This window comes from Salminus brasiliensis, chromosome 22 (assembly GCF_030463535.1).
Source record: "Salminus brasiliensis chromosome 22, fSalBra1.hap2, whole genome shotgun sequence".
NCBI classification, from domain to species: domain Eukaryota; kingdom Metazoa; phylum Chordata; class Actinopteri; order Characiformes; family Bryconidae; genus Salminus; species Salminus brasiliensis.
The window spans coordinates 19,644,510-19,663,112 of NC_132899.1; the positions used below are offsets into that span (position 1 = coordinate 19,644,510).

Here is an 18,603-nt window from a genome sequence, read left to right on the forward strand (position 1 = left end):
TATACATGTGTTGTTCTTGGGCTTTGAAAAGAAGATGAAAGACAAAAACCTGGAAAGATGTAACATTAAGGCTGAAGGAGCTTGATTAAAGGCTTATGCTAAACTGGTCAAGATTAATGCGCCCAAAAAAATCTGCTCAGTAGCTTTTCTTTTTTTTGCATTTTAGCCATTTATTGTTCAACAGTAGAACAAAAAACAACATATCTTCCCAAGATAAGAAAAATAACATTGCCATTTGAAATCAAGTGCACTTCAACAAACAGTGTCTGTAAGGAGCTGAATGCTTTGCTTCGTGGAGTGATTACATAAATCAAAAAATATAGAATCAGTCTTCAGAGTAAGGCTTTATGGTGGGATGACAGGAGAGCACATGCTGTGTCCTTTTCCTTCTTCTACAGTGACTTATTCTGAGTTCAAATATGGAGTGTCAAATGAGGCATAATCCTTAATACTTAGGGCTTGTGACATAAACTGAAGTAAAGACAGAACGAAGTGTGCCTCACTCTGAACGTGTCGACAATTTGGCAGTGTGGAAATGTGTGCCGAGCCCACCCAAAGAACATACAAGGTTAAGTTACCTGGAACGTCAGTGCTGTTGCATTACAATTTACTGGAGGGGTCTTTAATTTGACACATTAAAGTAATAGTGCAACCATTCTGGCACAACAGGCAGCACAAAGAAAAGAAAGAACTGCATCTACTCCACTATATGTGTACACTGTGTGTGTGTGTGTGTGTTGTGGTGAGCCTGTTAGGTTACAAGTCAGCTTGTTAAAGGATGCAAAAGCATAGACAGAATACTCAACACTTACACTCGTGCTGACTACATATGTAGAACTCTGGATTCATTAGCAAGGATCAGAGCAGACCACAAATAAGACAATCAAGTAAGCTCTTTAGACAGCATAGCATTGCATCTTAGTAGTTTGGTTTACATAGACCAGCTTAGGAGGTGATTCATAGCATCCTTATAAGTGACAAAAAAAACACGAAACAAAACAACATGATAAAAATGGGACATAAATACAAATGGTCAAGCAGCATTGCAATCACTGTTATAGTACTATTGACATCATTAAGCCATACAGTAGACCATTACCAGCTTTACACGTTTTACAATACAACTCCAGAAGAATTACTAAACAACAATCCTAGCAGGACATTTTATACAAACCACAGGGGTTTGCCAACAGCAGGTGGCAGTGTTTCTCTCCACTAATTAATTTGCTTAAAATAGTACACCATCAGGAGCTCACAGGCAACAAGCAGTGCATCTTATCCTTAGTTTCCAGTGAAAAAAAGCAAAGGTCTAATTAGGTTCATATATTTGAACACATCACTTTTTAATTGAGACACTTTTCAATTGTTCTATATCCCTATCTACATTTGTCTGTACACGACTAAGAAGAATACAATGTTTGTATTTAGATAACGAAGGACTTTTAGAAGAATTTTAGGTTCTGCTTTTAAATATTGAGATACTCTTAGAAGAATTCTGCATTAGTCAGTGTAGGACTTTCAGGAGAATTATAGGTTTTGCTTCCAATAATGTGACACATAAGAAATTCAGGTTCTGCATTAGTCATTGAATGGATACCAGAAGAATCCCTACCACAGATCATGAGAGAGTGAAGGATCCTGGATTTTGTGTTTGTCAGTAAAGGATTTTCTTAAAAAGTCAGTAAATGTTTTTTAGAAGAACTCTAGGTTCTCATTTGGACTATAGGGGACTTCTACATTTTCAAGTTAACATAAATTAGGAAAGTTGAAGGTAAAGCATTTTCATAGCATAGCCGTTTTACTTAGCACAATCCTCAATAGTTCACTGTATGTTTCTTGTGATGGCACACAAGTTGTAGTAACTACAGTAGGTTAGGTTTTACAAACGCCTAGGTCTCCAGATTACAATATAGGAATGTTTATAGTTTGTATGTTGTAAATACATCTATATTTGATTATATTTTCATTTTTTTTTTTTTTACAAAGACATGATTATGGACAAGTAAATATGACATGAGCAGCCAGCTGTGGTTGGGGTGTGAGGTAGCCTGTGACAGTGTTAGACAGACTCTGGCCATCTCAGATATGATCAGAATTAATAAATTAAGAAAAGGAACTACAAGCCTGTGGTCACCAACCCAGCTTGTAAAATAAAATCTGAAACCTTCCAGCAGCGTCTAGTCCAACCATAATCTGCTTTAGACGTATTTTACTGGTTGGATCAGGTACCATAGCAGGTGCAAAGTGGAGGGTGTAAGCTTGTTGGACAAAGAGAAACGAACGGGTAAACACGTACATTATGTCTACATAGATATTCCAAAATTAGAAATGATTCTCATAATTGTAAAATAATCTTGTGGGGACTATATATCAACATTATGCAAATCTTGGCTACAATAAGTTAGATTATCGTTTGTAAATACATACTGTACTTGTAATATCTATACAGTTAATAATACATTCATATATGTCAACACTTAAATATGTATATACATGTATATATTTCTGTAAGCATATAAATATAGAAATTGGAGTATAGTAATAAATAGTATTTTATGGTGTAATGTGGCCTAGTTTTTATAGTGGTCTAAGTGAAATATGAGTATCCTTAATCATTATAAATATAGAAATACTGGGAAAGGCCCAGGGCCATGAGTTCAGTCAGATGTGACAGGTGAGAACTCAATAAGCTAACTACACTCAGATGTATTTTGTGCACACTGTCCAAATGTACTAAGAGCAACTGGGTAGAGCTCTTTTACAGTTAGTGGAAAGACATGTTCCTATGCAGGGCTGTTAGGGCAGTCAGAGACCCAATAACAAGGTCAGCTTAAATAATTCTCATAGTTTTAACTATGCTAGTGACAATGCTACAATACTACATATGCTACTGACCTTCTTCCTTTACATTACTAAAATTAAGGATAGCTGGACCTCATTTTTTGAATACAGTGCGAGTTGACAGGCTAAAGGGGTGCAGATTTATGTAAGCAAACACACAGGGAGTGTGTCACACATAGGCAGAAAGGCAGTTAATGTGATTTGCCTACTCTACAGCTTGACGGTGATCTTGTGGAGGACAAAATGGATTGGCAGTGAGCTACTGGCATATCAAAGCAGCGTGATTCCACAAAAACAAGAATTCAAAGGTCCAGTGGGGCGCATAACTAGGTCACTGCTGCATAAATCTTTGCAAAGATGCTGAATGAACAATGCTTACCCAACTGTGGACATATGGGTCTGTGTTCAGTAAATGGCTGGCTAGTTGTTAGCACATTGTGTACTCAAGACAGTGCTATTCTGAACAATACGGAATGTTAACCTGCCTCCTCGCCCATGTCATCCCCAGTGACTGAACTGAAGTAATCTTTTTTGCTGATATTGGATGTTTTGTTATAAAAATGAAAGCAAGCCCTGTGTAAACACAAAAATGGGATACCCTGTCAGTAGTCTAAACTCTAACATCGCTGAAGTGTTGGTGCAAATCTCAGCTTTTAGAGTCTCCTTATGTGGGTAGTATCTGTTGCAGCGACTTAATCTGTTATTCTACCAACAAGATCATTGATTTAGCAGAGTAAAATGGTTATTTCGGTGCTTTTTTATAGAGGTCAGTGTAAATTGGATTTTAAGTGCCTAAGCATCAAATTCCTCCATATTCAAATTGGAATGGGATCAAGAAAAATCGTGAAATTCCCGGCAGTGGGAGACTATGGAAGGACTGTGCTCTAATCTACACTCTCTTAAAGTGACTGGGCTGTAGAGCTCCAAAATGTGAAGACATTAGACTTACAAACAGGCGACAATAGGAATGCTTTAAGCCACATACTGTAACAGGTCATAAAGTGACACTCATTACTGTGAGAAATGGTGAATAAATAAAAAAAGGCAGAGAAAGAAGTTGTAGATTAAAACCATTGAACTCCTTCTTCCCCCTCTCATTTAGCATTACTGCTGCAACATCAGTTCCCATGAGAACTAGCCATTCCCAATGGTAATCACAAGATTCACAAGTTCATAAACCTACACTTTGTGCATGTGTTTGTGGGTCCACAGTCAACTACTTCATCAGTTACTATGGGTTTATAGGTATACAAGTCGCGATTTGTGGTACGGAGCTCACGGTTCGGTACAAGCAAATACAACCCTAAATGCGTAAAGCATATTCTCATTACATACACCACTCAGCTGGAGCTAAGATTAGCACAGCATGTTGCTAACTTGCTAACTTGCTTCCTGCCAAGACCCACCAGTACCCACATTTACTCAGTATAGTTAGTTTATAAAATAATAACCTTTGTTTATCTTATCTACCCATTGTGCATGTCATCGTGTTTGCCGTGCAGGACAATGGCAACCAGTTTCTAGGTGTAAAGTCGTGCTTGGTTCTACATTACGTTCATCATCATTTTATCACATGCTGTGTATTCTCTGTATGACTGCATGCACTGAACCGTGATGTCCGTACCATGGCGGTGCATGTTCAATTATGCATTGTTATAAACCATCGCACTGTAAATACATGTCCGTTCAAAAGTTTGGAATCAATGTTTTCAAAAATATTAAACCAATATGGGTGCAGTTGATGCATAATATGTTTCTAATGTACTAGTTCAGATAAAATTCACTGGTCTCATATTATTAGCGAAGACAGCTTAACAAATATTTATTGGAAATAGATAATAACAGTATTATTTTCCCAAAAATACTTACAATATTGCATAAAGTGTATAAATACCTGTTGGTTGCCAGTTTATAATATTTAAATGTACACTGTATAAGTTCTTATTGTATATAAAGTAAAAATAATTCATATGACAAGTGATTTCAAATTTTTGAACGGTAATGTATGCATTTGCCTTTTATTAAACACCTTTGACTATAAATGAGTGTGTGTGTGTGTGTGTGTGTGTGTGTGTGTGTGTGTGTGTGTGTGTGTGTGTGTATTTGAGAAGGTGCTGGCCTGGTAAGATCTTTCCCCCAGACGGACTCTGGAGCCTGAGGAGGGATAGAGTATAGTATTATCTCTCTATCATTTGCTCTTCAGCTTCCCCTCCTTGGCTAGTTTCTCATTAAGCTGGCACAGCTGGCGTAGGAAGCCGTCGTTGGGCCCGATTTCCCTCTTGTGCCGTACTGTAGATGTGGCCACCCGCACGTCCATCTTGTGTCGGAGCATGAGGTAAGCGATGACGATAGTTGGGGAGCGGCTGTAGCCTTCTCGGCAGTGAACATACACTTTTCCTATCAATAGAACAGAGGGGAGGAGACGGCTGAGTATGCAGCACTGAACTGGTGTACAAAGAAAGAAGGTCATGAGAGGGCAGAAAAACAGATGCTGAGTGTCTGAACCTGCCTAGCCTAGCACCATTAGCGCAGCTCACATAATGCAAATGAGTCTCTGACCTCCACAGCCGGCAAACAATGTCAACCATTGCTTATTAGGGGTAAACCCATATGGTAAATGTGAGAAGTGATGGTATTACTATGACTGGGCTCTGTTCAAATTGGTTTGATACTAATACCTAAATAAATTCTAAATATGTACATCAATCTGCCATAACATTAATCATTCCTAATATTGTGTAGGTATCTCTTGTACCCCCAGAACAGCTCTGACCCATCAAGGCATTGACTTGTGGTACCTGGCACCAATGCGTTAGCAGCCAGTCCTTTAAGTCCTGCCCTGATGGGCTAGCTTTCGTTCCCCACACACATGATTTGTTTATCAGCGAGGCTTGGGCTCCGATGACCTTGTTGTCAGTTACTGGTTGTGCTTTCTTAGAGTACTTTTGGTAGGTACTAACCACTACATACTAGACATTTTAGATCTAGTTTTAACCTCTGCGGGATGGGGTGTGAAAGGGGGGAAAATCAGCATGGCAGATTCATTGGAGTTGGGGGTTGGGGACCTCAGTTTACTGGGGCTCTCTTGATGCATTTCAGCACTCAGTGCTGTGTGAGAAAGCCACTCAGTATGTGTGGCAGATGCCAGTAAGGTAGTGAAAGTGGGTTAATTAACCCACACTGTGACATACTGATATTCTGCCCTAGGAGTGTTCCCATGATGCTTTAGGATGCTTTTGGGATTTGGGTTTAGTTAATAAAAAAAGATTCTTAGTAGTTGTTTTGTTAAGCATTATCATTTTGGTTGGTTTGGTTTCTGGGTCATCACTTTCATTATGTCAGCTATGCTGAAATATAGTATGAGGGCTTGATTTCACTGTTAGTTTACAGTGCCGGCTTTACATTCCTTTTTGCTCCTCCCTTCAGCCACTGAGCACTGACATAATATACTGCTTTGCTGAAATTGTGGTAACTGTGGGGGATAAAAGCAGCAAATGAATGATATTATGTCCTGTTTCTAGCTGGCTAGCCAACTTAAGTTACATATGGTACAGATGTTGTGATCAGAATTGCAGCTGTTACTGGCAGTTACAGATGTGCTATTCAGATGTTACAGGAATGCATTTATTTGGCACCTACAACTTGGTTGTTAGGTTCTGCTGAGTGATTGTCATCTGATAGTAAATAAAAAGCTGTGTGGCTGCTGCCAGTCAGTTAGCAGAAGTTGGGGAACTGAGTTAATCGACTCACACTGTGACATGATATTGCAGCAGCCCATAATGCCCTTTGTAATTTGTTTTTAGTTAATAAGAATTTACTTTTAGTAACTGTTTTGTTTATTAGCGTTAATTTGTGTTTTATGTGACGTTTGTGGGTGCTCAGTTGGGTGTTATTGGGGAGATCTGAGTAGTCACCATAATGTCAACTCAACTGAGATTGCTTGATAGAAGATTTGTTTTGCACAATGGAGGAGAGTCTAATCATTGCAGTGTCTGGATTTCCCATTCTTTATGAAGTATATTAGTTATACTCGAGGGAGCTCATGTAGACATGGGTAGAGTGTAAAAATGTTATATTTCATGCTGATACTCCCAGGCTTTGAATGTCTGTCATGGTTGCAAGCTTGGAGGCAGACTTAAAAATACTAATTTACAAATTACTAATATTGTATTAGTAATTTGTCTATTTAACATAAAACAAAACAAAACATAACATAACATAACAGGAACCAAAAAACACAAACTAGAGAACAAAACTAACAAAAGAAAACAAAGCAAACGACCATAGCACACGCACAAGGTCAGAACAGGAACACTTAAACAAAGGAACTACATATAGACAGACCAACAAGGAACACCTGAGACTAACAAGAGGGCGTGGCTACAAAAGTCAAACTGGGGCTAGGGCGGAGACAAGGGAGAAGACAAGAACACAAACAAAACAAGGCCATGTGCTGAAGAGCACATGGGGAAAACCAAAACAAAACAAACTGACAAGGAAAAACAGGAGACAACAGAGCAGAAGGGCAAAACGGAGACACAGACCAGGAAGAGAAAACACCAGGGCAAGACAGAGATACCTGTTACAATGGTAAATGTTCATTTTGACTGGAAAAAAAGATTCTGGAGTTTTATTTACCATTTATATTAGCAGGAAAGTTCATGAAAACACTGATTTTAAGATAATCAATGTTTTTCACTTTACCTGTTGTAAATGTAAAATATTCTCCAACAGCTACATAAACAGTCAATTATAAACATTCATAAATGTTCAAATTCTGATGAACAGATGATTTCTTTATAGGTCATAATGTATGTATTATTTACAACATTACAACATTATGTAATGATGAATGAAAAGAAATTACAATGAGGAATCACCCAGCACCCTGTCTAAATGTTTTCCCCCTCGTCCTCTGAGGAAATAACAGGCAGCTTTCTTTTTTTACAGAACTCTCTGAAACACATCTCTGATGGCAGATGTTGGAAAAAATGTTTTAGGGTGCTGCTACTGCATCATATTTAGTCTCTGAGCGAACGGATCCTTCAGTTTATATCAAACACTTTCTAAATTGCAAAAATCGTGAATCTGAAGTGAAACTGTTATTGGAACATTGCTTTTTTCCCCAAACTGAAATAAGAGCCACTGTCAACTATTGTAAATGTGATCATGTGACAACTTTGTGACTAAAGTTATTAGTCCAACAGTAATTTTATTAAAATACAAGCACAAGAGTTTTATCAGTGAGGGCTGCAATAAAATTGTGCATTCAGACTGCAATAAAATTACCACAGGTCACATGATCATGCTATTTACAACATTTGTGTCCAAATAGTCAAAGAGACACTGGAGTGAAGAAGAAACACTCTTCTGGCTCTTTTTTTTTGTTTAGGGAAAAGGATGTTTTACCAAATATATCCCTGATAGTTATGCACGCTCTAAAACTAAACACACCACAAAGCAGCTACCAAAGCCCGTTCAGTCAAAAACAGTAGGTGATTGGCCTGTAATTTTCTCAAAAATAAAATCAAATAGTAGCACATGTGAAGGAGGAAATGAATCCAGGACAACATGCAAGTTTAATGTCTGTCTGAACAGGGCTAATTATGTGCTTAGGAAAGTATACTGTCACACAGTTAATCATGATAACAATAACATATTGCCATATTGCCCACCCCTAGCACATAGCCCATTACACGCCTTCTCAGTGTCTTCTTTCAACCCACTTCCCCCACCAAGCCATCAATAAACACACACACACACACACACACACACACACACACACACTCATTCATTATCGACCGGTCCACACCCCTGGAGGAATTCACCTTGCCAACTTCTACTGCGCTTATTCTGCAGATTCTGCACAGCATCTGTAACCTGATCCCTCAGCTTTTCTGGCCCCTCCCTTGTGCTCTTCTTTTCTCCTAGGTATGTGACTCTACGCTGTTCTGAGGATACATTTAAAAAGTCCTAATAACTCTCTTCGTCCACAGATCTGCATAAATCTGAGCGTACCTTCTCTGCAGCGCAAGGAAGACCATTCTAGAAGCCCGGCAATCCCTAGACTCATTGAGATTCACCAACTCAGTCTGTCACGAAAGCTCTCTAAGCATGGCTGTCACAATTGTCAGCTGTAAAAACACCAAAGGATTGTATGGCAGCAAATGTCCTGGAGGTTTTGTGCTTCAGCTCAAATTCTCACTTAAAGATTACTGTCCTCCCTTAGCCCTGATCTGGCAACTCATTACTGTGTAACAGGCTGTGCTGCCAAATTGGCCGAGAATTAAGATACCTTATAATTGCTCTTCCACTCTGTCAGAGATGGCATAAAATCCATGTTGTAAAACATGAGGTTGAAGGCACCAATTAAAATCAGGACGGCCGTGAGATATTTCGGAGTAATTTTGTGGGTAAAGACTCCAAATAGTGCCTTGGGACACTTTACTGTGCTGTACTTATCTCCCTTGTCAACTAGGCGCAGTAATTACTCCAGGAGAGTGGATTCAGATTGACCTTAACAAACATGTTTTTGCCAAATGCAGCATTTACTTAGAAAAACATCCAAAGCAAAAAACAAATGTGAACTTTAAGAAACAGGAAGAAAAAAATGTGGCATATTTAGCCTGAAATATTGCGAAAGGGCAACATGTTCAGATTTCATCACCACTGTGTTGTTTGATTTTATGCCTTAAAGGTTCATGTATCTAGTTTAAGGCATCTGTAGTGCTTCAAGTGAGGAAATAATTTTTCTGAAGTAACTTGGAACACCCCCACTATTCAGTCATTTTAAAGAAACATGTGCATTCAGTACCTAAAAAGTACCTAATTCTTGCCAAGTTACATACAGCTGCAATCAGAAATATTTAACCCCCTAACCTTAAAAGGTATGACAGAGATTTCTCATTAAACCAAGAACGAATATTAATATTCATGATACAAGCAGTTTTGATCAATGAAAAACATCTTCTCTTACCAAAAGCCCATGTGAACTATTATTCAACCCTAAATCTCAGAATTTGGTGGAGCATCATTTGCCTTTATACCTCTAATATGCGATTTCGATAAGTGCTCACAACTCTGTTGTGAAATCTTTGCCCATTCTTCTTGTGCAAAAGCTTACAGCTCATGGTTTGATGGCTTTCATGCTGCAACTGCTTTCATTAAAACATTTTTATGTATAACGTTTTTGTATAGTACTAAATTTGGGTTCTAAGTGAAGTGTGAAAAGGCGCCTGTCGCCTCTCTGCTTTGGTGGCCTGCTACGTGCTGTGCAGGTAGGGCGGGGCACAGGTGAGTGGCAGGCAGCGAACCTGGCTACAACACTGCGCCGCTAAATTCTGTGGTGAAGCAACGAGGTACTGGGTGCTGGATGTGAGAGGCAACAGGGCATGTAGAGCAGCCACTCCCCTAGCTGCAGCTTGAGCATCAGCTTTCTATGTTTAACTTTAGCTTTAGCTCACCAGATTGCCCAGACTTCATGAGAGGGTGGAGCCATGTTAGCTTTGTGATTGGTCAGAGGTATGCTGACGTAAACCCACTTTACGGACCGCCCAATACACATTGAGAGGAGAGAAATAATGGTATATAAATCTGGGGTCAAGTAAGGTGAGGAGTAAGTGATGTTTTTCTGTACTGCAGCATGTAACAAGCGTCATAGATAATTCCAGGACTGATTTCTTAACCAAGCTCCTCAAAAAAATGTATCTATAACGACTGTCACATGCTGCAGTACAGAGAAACATCACTGACTCCTCACTGTACTTGACTGTGGGGACAGTATTCTTTTGGTTATGGCCTCACCTTTCTTGCACCAGACAAACCGCTCATCCATATGGCCTAACAGTTCCAGTTTTGTTTCCTCACCCCATAGGACTCTTTAATAGACATTATAAATCCTTATTTCTTTGGGGGCATTGAATATTTTGGATTGCAAGTGTAAATGGTACCACATAAAATAAAATAAAAAACAACAAGTGTGAGAAATGACAACTTCGACATACCTTTTCCGTTTGCATGTGCCAGACCCTTATCGATGAAGTCGGCCGCCTCTTCAAAGAAGGCACTGAGGTTAAACTGTTCGGTGTCATTGGCCTTTATTCCATGGTATGTGATCCCAGTTCCAGCATAGAACTCGGCATTGGTGTTCACATGCATGAAGGAGTTGCCCTCTGCGGCGTTAAGAATGTGTGTCACGCCGAGCCGCTGCAGACGCATCACATTCTGGGCCACAAACCTGGGGATAAGAAACACAGCACACGTCAGCCTCACCTGGGCCCACTACACCCATGAGAAATCTAAAGCTGCTGATAGATTTAGCTTACAGGTTTTTCAGTCCTGTTATCTGAAGAATAAAACAGAAGAAAGGAAGACCCTTTTTCATTTCTCTTTTCTAGAAGTGTGAATTTGAGCTGAACTGACGCATTAAAATTGAATAGCCTCTGCCTTTCCCTTCGTTCTTTACACATAAATACTTCATAAGCATTCATGCAATGCTATTATGGAATGGAATGCTGTAATGGTGTCACCCACTATTTCGTGCATACAGCAGAAACCAACTGTGTACTCTAGAGCTGCAAACAATGAACATGACTCATGTAAATTAATTGATAGACATTTTTGATTATGTATGTACATTGATTGACAAATAACCTATTAACCTATTAAATTTTGTTACTCTACTAACTCTGACTAATATTCGGATAAAAACAAAAGTTACCAACATAAAAAGCATGTGTTTCTTATCTTTGATGCGTCTATCAGAGTAATTAAGTCTGTTTATAACTGTAAGCTAATGTACTGTGAGTAAGACAAGATAGAAACAGGCCATGATAAAGGCCATGTACCTACGTGAAAGCAGTGGTTGAGGTAGGAGAGGCATTGCAGAGAGACATTGGTATATGAAGCCTTTTTTTTTAGAGTTCATACCTGACAGTCTGAGCAGACTGTACCAATGCTGCACAGCTTACTGACATAAGCAAACCAATGCAACTGCCATTTTTTTAAAATAGTTTCATACTTTGAGTAAAGGATTATTGGTAACTTAAGGTCTTAAAGAACTGAATACACCAGCTGAGTTCTTTGAGTTCTCAGAAATGAAGGCTGCATTTCTAAGCCTCATTCAAAGGATCCAAAGTGAGGTAATGGCAGAGACGTGCAGCCTTGCTTGACTACATCTCTGGCTTTGAGACATGACTAAAAGACGTAAATAAATGAGCAGAGAAAAATAACATATGTAGATGCTTGTGGACAAGTGTACTGCGTGGTCTAGTCAAGGAATTAACGGCATGCTCTTACTATGCTCTGTGACGTATGAAAAATTTGAGCAGGCCCAGTTTGTCTTGATTCTGAATTGTGATGGCAAGAGAAAAACATATTTAGAGAAAAACATATTTAATAGTGGGTTCATTACTGGGGCACTATGGCAAAAGTTTCACACACAAAGACTGTCTAATGTTTCAACAAGAAAACTGGCTAAAAGACATCTACATTTAGTTCTGTGCTGTTGCATTAGTGCGAAATGCAAAAATAGAAGCGGTGACTGAGAAAGCAGGGCTTATCAGGAACAATCCGTCCACAAGCACACAGAGAGGGAGGTTAAAGTAGGGCTGCAGTGCACAAACCCCTCATTACAAAGACGAATGCACATCTGAGAGTTCAGTGGTGTAAAAATACAGGCACTGCTCTACAGGGATGTGGAAGAGAAATTCTATTGTCAGATGAGTCCTGTATACCATGTATGTATGGTATACACTAATGCCATGTACACACTACACTGTTAAAAGTTTAGGGTCCTTGAGGAACTTTTAGGGGTTCTTCAATTTGAAACCGCTTCTAAAAAACTTTTCTTGAAGGTTCCTCAAAGCACCACAGTTTCAAACTGAAGAACCTCCAAAAGTTCCTCAAGGAATTTATACTATTAACAGTGTACATGACTGAGTTGTCAGACTTCTGTACTGCTCACACTACACAGCCTGTTTTCATTGTTGTTTGCAAACTTAATGACTGATTAGTGATTTATCACAACTGACAAGATCTTTCATCAGGACATATGCCCAACGGGTCTGTCTGGTCTGGTGGGTTTTTGTCACACACATACAAGAAGTGATACAGGAAATACCGACATATCAACGCTCTCATTGGCTGTGGCTTGTTGTGGCCCAACTGGGTCACAATACAATTTACACAGTGTGATTTGGGCTCCCCAACAGGAATTAATATGAAAAAAACATAAATCATGAGCTATGGTCTTCAGTCATCAGACCTAAACTCAGCTGAATGTCAATTAGAGATTTGACTCGATTGCGCTCTCAATCACCAACAACATCAACTGAGGGAATTTCTTATGAAACAATCGTTTTTTCATCTCTCCAGTACAGTTCCAGACACATGTAGAATTCAAAGGCCTACTAAAGCGCACTAAGATACTTTCCACTGGTTCCTTTAGGTTGTCCTCTGTCTGTATGTGTAAACAGGTTTTCAAGACAAGCTACTTTAGCTTTCATACTTCTTCTTTTTCTTGACCTGCTCACACACAAAGTGCAGATGTTCTAGGCACCTGAACATACTACTTAAAAAAAAAACAATTGTTTTTGCTTAGATCACATTAGATGCATCTAAACATAAATACAAGATTACGAGATATAACTAGAGCTTCTAAATGTTGGTTTCGAGTTCATTTTCTATCAACTGCCCAGCCCTACTTACTGCCCAGATAAGAAACTTTTTTAATTAATCTAATTTTCACATTGGTGTCTAATACTTTTGCACAGTACTGTGGGATCAACCTTATAGGTGATCTGCTGCTCACTTTCCATGTATTTAGATTGGACATAAAATTTGTAACAACATCAACAACAAAGGAAAACTCTTCACAATAATGCAGATTTTTTTCAGCCCTTCTGTCCTCATTCACTGTGATTAAGCTAAGACCCTGGCGCTCCCTAAACTTGCTCTGTTGTGCTTAGTGGGAAAAGTTGACGGGAATAATTTGTTGAGCCGCTTTTAGATGGCAGAGATGTCGGTCCATGTTAGTGGACCTCAGGGGGACAGCAGTGTTCTAAACCAGTACAGACACACTGAGGAGATTTTGGCTGCTGCCCAGAGGCATACAAAGACCCATAGGCGCCCAGCACAGTGCCCAAAATAGGACTTAGAGAGAGAGAGAAAGGGAAGAGAGTGGGGAGCAAAGTGGAGTGCTCCGTTACCATGTAGTTACATCGCCTCTGTTCTGCTCTAGCAACTGCAACACTTTCATCTTCATCTGCTCACAGTTCAGGCTTTTTATATCTCTCACTCGTTTCTTTTAGGCTTATACTGTAAAAATATGTGGTGTATTATAGGTGGAAACATTAATGGCTAGATATGACTGGGTTTGATTAACATTTAAATCTTGATCTTTACATTAAATTAAACACTATGCTGAGGATTACATTTCCACTTCTACTTCTGAAGCAATAAAAAAATATTTCTTATACATGCCTAACACAGAGAGTCAAAATCATCCCCATATTGCCCAGCAAATGAAGAATACACCTGCCACTGTTCTGGTTTATGACTGGAGAGGGAATCAGCCCATTAGTCTCAGTCTTCCCTACAGTGAAAGCACCTCAATGCAGATGAAGTGATGGACCACGATCAAATCCTCAAGATCCATAACTCAAGGCTCTTCTATATTGAGCTAGCCCATCTATCCATAGGCACAGCAGATTGCAGTCATATTTCTCACCCATTGTACCCAGTGTATGTGTGTGCGTGTGTGTGTATGTAAAGCCTTGAAGTCTGTTCCTCTAGACCAGTGCTCCCTCACCCCAGCTCACTGCAGTCTCTACACATACATTATTAATAAAATCCTCACAGAGAGCAGCCCTTTTACTCTAAAGTGCATCGCTTACGTACCTGTGTGTTAAAAAGCGCTTTTTGTTCAAACTTTTAGGAAAAAAGTGGGCATTGTGCTTTGACTAATTTTAGGAATCTGTCTTTATCACTGGTGTAACTGTAGTTGCAATGTATGCATTTTAGAATCACACATTTAGAATCACAGTAATTAATATGAGTGGGCGTGTCATGCGTAAACACTCATACTATTATGTCATGAAATTTAACATATAACTAATGACATCCCATCACATTGTGTGTGCATGTTTCATACTAGATTTGTTACATAAAGAGGACATCCCTGTCATACCAGTAAACCCCCTGACTGGTCAGTCACGGCTAAAGTCAAGAGTACAAAGCTGTGTAAAAGTAATGGTTAGGCTACTTGGGGTTTAACGATTGACCAAATTCAGTTAGATCCTCTAAAGTAGAGCTGGGCAATATGATGCTATTTAGGTATTTAGTTTTATTATGACTTGTCTGAGTATGTCAGGTATATCGTCAGTACTTCTAGAGCACACACTAGCTGCATGTTTCGCTATAAAAAGAGAATCATTATTCTAAGTTAATTAGAATTAGTGAAGCAGAGTATGATCTGCTAAAAAACAATCACATGAAAACACAGTTTTTAATAGCAGTACAGTTTTACAGTGTCCCAATGCATTTTTGTCCATTTCTTTCCAAAAGTAATTTGATTAGAATTTACTAGAATTTTCTAGAAATGAAAGTCGGTGTAATTTCAGAGCATTTCTATTGTTTAACTACACTGGAATTTTGACACAATATACAAAATTAAATAAATTATATAAAGATCCAAATTATGTCAAAAAGTACAAAAACACATTATCATTTTCAGTCTAACAAGCTAATGTTTTAGCTCCAAGCTAACATACTAGACACAATACATCAATCCAACATGATGTTAAATATTTTATATTTTTACATTTATGCATAATGTATTTCAAAACATTTAAGACTTCTGAATCCGAAATAAAAGCCCACCCTATAAACCCACTCCACACACACTTTGAATCCGTGTGGAGCTTGAATACAATCAATAAATTAATCAAGGAAAGCACAGTGGTCTGACGGATCTGTTAATGGATTTCTGTTTATCCTGCCTAGAGGTGTCAACAGGGCACGCTCGACCTGAACTTACATGGACGTTTGTCATTCACAGCCTATGTTCAACCTATAGTTATCAGACATTCTGTCCTGAACACCATGATGACCATGATGGATCTCACAGAGGACTCCAATTGGAAGACCAATGACTGTAGAAAACAAGGACGCTGTGGTTCCATTCCCTACCTTTCATTCTATAAGAATGTAACCACAATTGTCTGCCATGTTGTCAAATTTGCAACCAGAGTCTGCGCAGTAGAGACCAGAGGCGTCTTGCTACTCTCAGACCAAGTGCGTATCTGACCACCTTCATTGGGCTTACAGTGCAGAAGCAGCGTGGATTTTTCCCCCTGGATATCCAGCAGTAAAAGTGCAGTTCATGTAATTTCAACCACAACTCAGCTACTCCATGTGATGAACAGTAAGGGCGCAATGCAGGTCCTTGCAGACGGTTTCTTCCAGCCAGGGCTGTCAATCACTTCTTTTTGAAGTGTAACCTCGCCTTCTTACCACAGAGCAGAATACCATTTTAAAGAACTGAGATTTCTGGGAAGGGGGAGTAAAAAACAACTATTGGAATTAGACACTGGAGATGAAAAGACAGTTTAGAGAGGAAAAATGAGATAGAAAATGGGTCGTTTTGTCATTAGCAAGACATGGGGATGGGCGGAGCCACACGTCACACTGCAACCAGCCAGCAGAGGCTCTAGATCTGTGGTTGCTTCCCTTTTTAGAGAGGCTGTGATGTCCATGTTTTCTACAGGTCGAGAAAAACACATCTGACTCTAAAATGTCCAATTCACAATAAACAGCTTGGGTAATCTCCATAAGCAAGCAGTGTCAACAAAATGAGATGGAACACACATGAACCTAAGGTCCATCCTAAAGACCATAAAGCCCATCCCTGTGTTTGGCTTCTCTGGAGCGATACCTTCAGGATGGGTTGAAGTGCCATTTGTGATCCTGAACTAATCATCCGGCCATCATCAAATACCCCAATCATGTCCGTTTGTGGATGAATGCAATCAAATCCTCTAGTGTAAAGCTCTTCCCAGAAGAGTGGGTGTTGTAACTGCAGCAAAAGGATGAGAAACTGCCTTTTAATAGGCTTGAATTTGGAGGAATTGGAGGATCTGTGATATGTCTTTTACAGCACATGCCACAAGTATCCCTGTGTTGGGGAGGGAGAGGAGGCACAGCTTCCATTCACTCTTTCAGTTCAAAGTAGGCTACGCTGAAACCTGGTTACAGCCCTGGAGAAATGTGTCAATTAGCCTAAAAGATTAGAAAAACGGTATGAACTAGAACTTTAGACGGCATTCCCTCTAGTCTAGCTTGGCAGGGATGGGGATGTGTGCTCGTTTTTTTCTTTTTGAACAAACTGGCGAGGCTGAAGTTGGCTTGTTGTGGGAATTTTCCGTTCCACCTTAAATGGTGCAGCAGTTACATTCTGCCGCCTCAGGCGGCAGAATGTAACTGCTGCACCATTTAAGGTGGAACGGAAAATTCCCACAACAAGCCAACTTCAGCGTCGTGACAAACTGGGAGACTGAAAGACCAGCCTTGCAGCCTGTCTGACAGTGTTGTCTGTGTTTCCTGAAGGTAAACAACACGGGTTAAGACCAGAAGATAGACCAGACAAGACATGGCTTACGCGTTGCCGACGTAAATCCTCGGAAACACCTCGTTGAAATGTTGTGCTGGTAAACTGTAGAAGCCGCTGCCGTTGGACAAAAGCTCGTTGAGTTGTTGCACAGTGGCCTCGGTGTCAGGCACGGTTACGTCCGCTGGCGCCTTGACAGGGCTCTGGTGTTTCTTCATGGCTTTTTCAAGACAATAAAAAAAAACACACACACACACACAGACCGTTAGTGTCGGAGATGGGTTCGTTTCCCACAGTCCTGCATGTTAGCTACCTCCGCTCAGTACGTGTGGATGTGGTGTTTTGTGCTCTGCCCGTTCTCCCTCTTGCAGACACACCCCGACTCGCCCACCGGCGGTCACACAGACACATATACACACGCGCGCGCGCGCGCACACACACACTCCGGAGACAGACAGACACGGAGCGGCGGAGGACGACACGCTAACCAGGGTGGCAACTGAGCACCGATAAACAAGTCAGCGAGAGCGCTGTTGTTAAAGGGGCCGTACTGTCACCATGTTCGGCCACTAGCATGTAGCATGGAGGCTAGTGCTCCAGCTTTTCGCGCCTTACTGGGGTTACTATGGGAACGGATGGTGGACAGCGTTGGCTGGTAAACACGTAGAGGAGCCAGTTTTAGTTTTAGTTTTAGTTTAGCTGGTAAGATATTTTTTACGGTAATTTTAAAATGTATTTATTTATTTTTTGGCATAATTTTAATCAGAAAGTTGTTTTACTTTTTTTTTTTTTACTTTTTTTTACTTACATTTTTATACAGCATCTGCCATACGTCAAATATTCAGCTCAAAGTACTTTTTTTATTATAACTCAAAGTAATAACAAAAACAAATACAAAATAAAATAATAATAATAATAATATGCAAACGATCAAAATAATAATTACAGACCACTCAATCCAATAGGAATAAAACAGCTAGTCATATCCATAAAATAATGACAAGAAATAAAACCCTTTAAGTAATATACAATTGAACAATTAAAGAAATCAAAAAAATAATAATTACAATATTATAAAATAATTCTAACATGGAATACACTCTTTTTTATATTGAATGTCCATTTAAAGTTATATTTTCTGTAAAGTTGGCATTTCA

General features: G+C 39.5%; 1 protein-coding gene across 1 annotated transcript; it reads right to left on the reverse strand.

The window, feature by feature from the left end:
• Positions 1 to 150: 150 nt before the first annotated feature.
• dusp3a (dual specificity phosphatase 3a) lies at positions 151 to 18,015 on the reverse strand. The gene is made up of 3 exons (XM_072667771.1): positions 17,498 to 18,015; positions 10,845 to 11,077; positions 151 to 5,238 (listed from the first exon to the last, which is right to left on the reverse strand). Exons 1-3 carry the CDS (start codon positions 17,662 to 17,664, stop codon positions 5,030 to 5,032), a joined length of 609 nt encoding a protein of 202 aa, XP_072523872.1. The 5' UTR covers positions 17,665 to 18,015; the 3' UTR covers positions 151 to 5,029.
• Positions 18,016 to 18,603: the final 588 nt, after the last annotated feature.